The 5,237-nt window shown below is 35.0% G+C and overlaps 1 protein-coding gene across 1 annotated transcript; it reads left to right on the top strand.

Annotated features, from left to right (window-relative positions):
* Positions 1–354: 354 nt before the first annotated feature.
* LOC118053201 (calcium-dependent protein kinase 32) lies at positions 355–4,512 on the top strand. Its single transcript, XM_035064378.2, has 8 exons — positions 355–1,360; positions 2,156–2,279; positions 2,400–2,543; positions 2,689–2,841; positions 2,986–3,101; positions 3,277–3,444; positions 3,578–3,808; positions 4,105–4,512. Exons 1-8 carry the CDS (start codon positions 866–868, stop codon positions 4,258–4,260), a joined length of 1,587 nt encoding a protein of 528 aa, XP_034920269.1. The 5' UTR covers positions 355–865; the 3' UTR covers positions 4,261–4,512.
* The last annotated feature ends 725 nt before the right edge of the window (positions 4,513–5,237 follow it).

Here is a 5,237-nt window from a genome sequence, read left to right as displayed (position 1 = left end):
TTCTTTCATACCTTTTTTATTTTTAGACTACGAATTAAGCACGCGGCACATGGCGAAGAATCCGCGTCCGATTCATTCCATATAAGGTGATTCCAAAATCACCATGGCAACCCAAAGGGGCAAATATAAAATCATGCTCAAAGAATGATTATTGTTTTTTAAAAAAAAAACACTTACCTTTATCAGCTTAATTAATTCTGATTACACCATCAAACAAAAAAAAATTACAAATCTGAACTTTGTTGTAATAACCCATTTAGAGCTGCTTTTCAACTTGTTATATATATATATATATATATATGAAAATTTATATATTTTTATTTTAAATTAATTTTTCCCTAAATTTTTTAACAAAAGAAGAGGAAAGAAATGGGAAGGGATGTATTGTCAAATGGGAAAGAGGTTTGACCTCTTTTTTCTTTTCTTTCTTTGAACCAAATCAATCCCATGTTGTTTTGTTGAATGAGTTCTTGATTGTATAAAACAATACAACAGTGGTAGTTGCCTTGTAAATTCCTCTTATCAAACCCATTACCTTCCCTTTCCTTCCCATAAATCCCACCTTCCTTTCTCCTTTCATTTCTTGTCTTGAATTCCTTGTAAATTTTCTCTCTTGATCTATATTTCTTGGAAAGGCAACAACTTATTTGCAAATCAAAATTTTCTTTCTTGAATCAAGCATCACCCTTTATTTGTTGGATCAAATTCTGTTGAGAATTGGGTTTTCTGTTTTGAGATTTCATCATTTGTAGCTTAAGTTTGGATTTTGATTGATCTAATAATCCAATTCCGTTTCTTTTTTCTTGAAATTCAAGTACCCCGCAAAAGGCCAGAAAATTTCTCTTTATTATTTTGTTTTTCATTCATGGGTAATTGTTGTGTAACACCATCAGGAAACCCTGAGAAAACGAAGCACAAGAAGAAACATAACCGATTTGCCTTAGATTATGGGCTCCATGATGGAGGCCACAAGCTGATTGTGTTAAAAGACCCCACAGGAAAAGAACTTGAGCAAAGATATGAACTTGGTACAGAACTAGGCAGGGGTGAATTTGGAATCACATATTTGTGTACCGATAAGGAGACCGGTAAGAATTTTGCTTGCAAATGTATCTCTAAAAAGAAGTTAAAGACAGATATTGATATAGAGGATGTAAGGAGAGAAGTGGAGATCATGAAACGTATGCCTCAGCATATTAATCTTGTCACCTTAAAGGATACTTATGAGGATGATAATGCAGTTCATTTGGTGATGGAGTTATGTGAAGGAGGAGAGTTGTTTGACCGGATTGTGGCTAGAGGACATTACACCGAGAGGGCTGCCGCAGGTGTTACAAAGACCATTGTGGAGGTTGTTCAGGTAAAGAGATACTCTTGTGGTTATTATTTATTTATCTTTTTTTTTTTGAAGTTTTCATGATTGAATCTTTGTGAGTAGATGTTTCAATTTTAAATGCTTGTACATGAATTTAGCTTTTGGATCTTGAATTCATGGTTGGTAGCTAGCGCTACTTGTGTGCCGAGGAAATATGGTTTTTTATTTGGTGTATAGAGGTCCAGGACCACAAGCACTTGATAAAAATGCACTCTCTTGCAAGTGATTAGTGAATATTATCCGGCAGAAAATAGGAGATAGTTTGTCTTGATGAGTAGATGTGGCAGATATTGATTCTGGCAATCTGAAAATCTTATAGTTTTTACTGTGGATTCTCTTTATGTTGATTTCCTCCTTTTTCCCTTGCTTCTTGTGCTTACTGCTTGCTTTGAATAACCTCTATTGTTCATTAAATCTTGATTCCTCTCTTGGTACACTTTTTTTTTTTTTTTTTTAAAAAAAATTTCGTGTGTAACTGTGCCGTCACTGTAGAAATGTTTGGTTCCTCCCTCTTGGTTTTATCGGTTTCCTTTATTCTTCATTTGATTTCTCACTGCTGTTTTTAAACTCTTTTGCTGACAATGGGATTTGCTTCACAGTGATAACCTTTTGGTAATAACTTCTATGCTGTCCAAAATCAGTTAAAGGGCCAAATAGGGTTCCCTTCCTTTCTAACTTACAGCAAATGTTCTCAATTGACATTACTGCTTCCAAATTGCACGCATTATATTCAGTTAGCAGAGTCCTAATGCTTTTGGGATATGTTTTGTCATGATCCAGATATGCCACGAGCACGGGGTGATGCATCGGGATCTAAAACCTGAGAACTTTTTGTTTGGAAACAAGAAGGAGAATGCCCCTTTGAAGGCAATTGATTTTGGATTGTCAGTGTTTTTCAAACCTGGTAATGTCTTCCCATCACCTATTGCATATTTTTTTTATGAACTAACCTATTCCATTTTATAGCTCTACTTTTTAGCTTTCATCCTTTTTTGTATATTGGCTGAAGGTTTACTTTCTTCAGGTGAAAAATTTACGGAGATAGTTGGAAGTCCATACTACATGGCTCCTGAAGTGCTCAAGAGGAATTATGGCCAAGAAGTAGATGTCTGGAGTGCTGGTGTAATACTTTACATCTTACTTTGTGGTGTTCCACCCTTCTGGGCAGGTTGGTATTTTGTTTTGGTTAAAGAAATTTCAACTGTATGCACAATTATTGTTTTCATTAGGTGCTCAGGAACAACTCTTAGTCATACATGCATTATACACTGGTGTTGGTATTTTTCACTAATAAAACTCTACCTCCACTGCAGAAACTGAACAGGGAGTTGCACAAGCAATTATTAGGTCAGTTATTGACTTTAAGAGGGATCCTTGGCCCAAAGTTTCTGATAATGCCAAAGACCTTGTGAGAAAGATGCTTGATCCTGACCCGAAGTGCCGGCTTACAGCACAACAAGTGCTAGGTAATGTTCATTTCTAATGAAATGGTTTTCTCATGCTTTTGGATCTTTTATTGTTTGGATAATACGATGATATTGCTTGGAAAATCCCAAAACTGAAATTCATGGAAACATTGGTCTTCTAAGTTGTTTGTTCTTGAAATGCAGATCACCCTTGGTTGCAAAATGCAAAGAAGGCTCCTAATGTTTCTTTAGGTGAAACAGTACGATCAAAGCTCAAGCAATTCTCTATTATGAACAAACTCAAGAAAAGAGCTATGAGGGTAATGTCTTTAGAATTTGCTGGATAGAATATGTAAACTAGTGATTTTTATCTTTCCAGTTCAAGAAAACTTGGTTTTTGCTTTACTGATATTGTTTGGATGTGGTGTTGATTCTAGTTTGAGACCTGTCTTCCTTACATTTTATCTTCCATTGCTTACATTGTCAAATTAACAGGTAATAGCTGAGCATTTGTCAGTGGAGGAAGCTGCTGGCATAAAGGAGGGATTCCAACTGATGGATACTGGCAACAAAGGCAAGATTAACATTGATGAGCTAAGAGTTGGATTACAAAAACTTGGCCACCAGGTCCTTGAGAGTGACCTTCAAATTTTAATGGAAGTGGTAAGTCATGAAATTTAGATTTTTTTACCTTTTTTTTTTATTATTATACATTGATGTTGGATGGAAAAAAAAAAAAAAAAACCCTCTATAACCGCTATTTTCTGCCATAAACTTGACAAGTTTCCTTTAACAGGGTGACATAGATCGAGATGGTTATCTGGACTATGGAGAATTTGTGGCTATTACTGTTCACCTGAAAAAGATGGGGAACGATGAACACCTTCACCAGGCCTTTAAATTCTTCGATCAAAACCAAAGTGGGTACATAGAAATTGATGAGCTAAGAAGTGCCTTGGCTGATGAAGTTGATGGAAGTAATGAAGAAGTGATTAATGCTATTATGAACGATGTGGACACAGACAAGGTCAGTCCTATTTTCTTACCAGCTGGTTTGTTTCTGGATCTAAAAATGGCATGCATATTTTATGTTTGATGTAAATTGACTCCTCTGCACACACAGATGCATATTTTCCTTGTTTTATATACATAAAACCCCCCTTGTATAATGGCTTTAAGCATAGATACAAAGTGCTTTTTTTCTGCAACTCTCTAGTCCACCTGGAAATGTCTCTGTCTTGATAGTGTTTTCATAACGTGCTTATTTCCATTAACTTTGACATGCATGGAATCAAACCTGAGCCCCTTTATCTGAACTTGCAGGATGGGAAAATAAGTTACGAGGAGTTTACCACAATGATGAAGGCCGGAACAGATTGGAGGAAAGCATCGAGACAGTACTCGCGCGAGCGGTTCAACAGTCTGAGCCTGAAACTAATGAGGGACGGGTCATTAAAATTGGCCAATGAGGGTAGATAACTCAACAAGACTATAGAGAAGGTGCTTCCCCCCATATGTTATAGTATTACAATTGGTTTCTTTTTAAAATCTTTACAGTTAACAGGGACCTTTGCCCTAATTGAAGAAGTGATTTTTCCATTTGTTTGCTGTGAGAGTGATAGGAGAATTGAGTGGTGAAGGGCTGCTGGGGCTGTATTGTAAATATGGGTTAAATTGCTAATACCAGTATCAATGCATCACCTACCTTTTGTTAGGTGTAACTTGATCGAATCTTTCATTCGGATGTTACAGAGCACATCGAGGGCAATTTTCTCTCCTCTATTCCAAAATAAAATCTTTTTTTTCTTTTTTTCTTCGTAAAATACAAGTTAAAATCGTTGCAAAAGGTGGTGAGACGTGCCAGGAACCTTGGCACAAATTCAAGATATATGCATCGCCTGTGTTTTTTGTTTTCTTTTCCGAGAGAAAAAAACCCGCCGGGGTTCACTTCCTAAGCCCTCTGCAGTCTGCAGTCGATGCTTAGAGCTATAAAGTGGCTTAACTAACAAAGCTGTTTCCTTGACGACCTGTTTTACCACTTCAAAATGCTTCCATGTCTCCCTATCTGTTTTTTTACATCAAATCGCTTCAAATATGCTTTATACTATATATGTTTTTTTTTAAATAAATTTGTATTAACCTTAATTAAAATAATTTTTTTTCTAATTAAATTTTTAAACATAATAATGATGATGATTTATTTACCTAAACTATAAACCTACTAAAATATCATTTTTTTTAATTATATTATATTGTTATTTACTACTTAGCTAGAATTGTTGATATAAAATTAATTAAAATTTTATTTATAATTTTATGATATAAGTTTATATTATATTTTGTTGTGTCAAAAAAAATATTTTTTACAGCATTGAAGCTGACCTAACAGCATACTAAATTCTCCTCATCCCAATATAAGAATCATAAAAAACAAATGATGAATTATACAAACACAC

The sequence above is a fragment of the Populus alba genome, chromosome 6 (genome assembly GCF_005239225.2).
Source record: "Populus alba chromosome 6, ASM523922v2, whole genome shotgun sequence".
NCBI lineage: Eukaryota > Viridiplantae > Streptophyta > Magnoliopsida > Malpighiales > Salicaceae > Populus > Populus alba.
The sequence above is the reverse complement of the archived record's forward strand: the minus strand, read 5'-3'. Positions and strand labels throughout refer to the sequence as shown.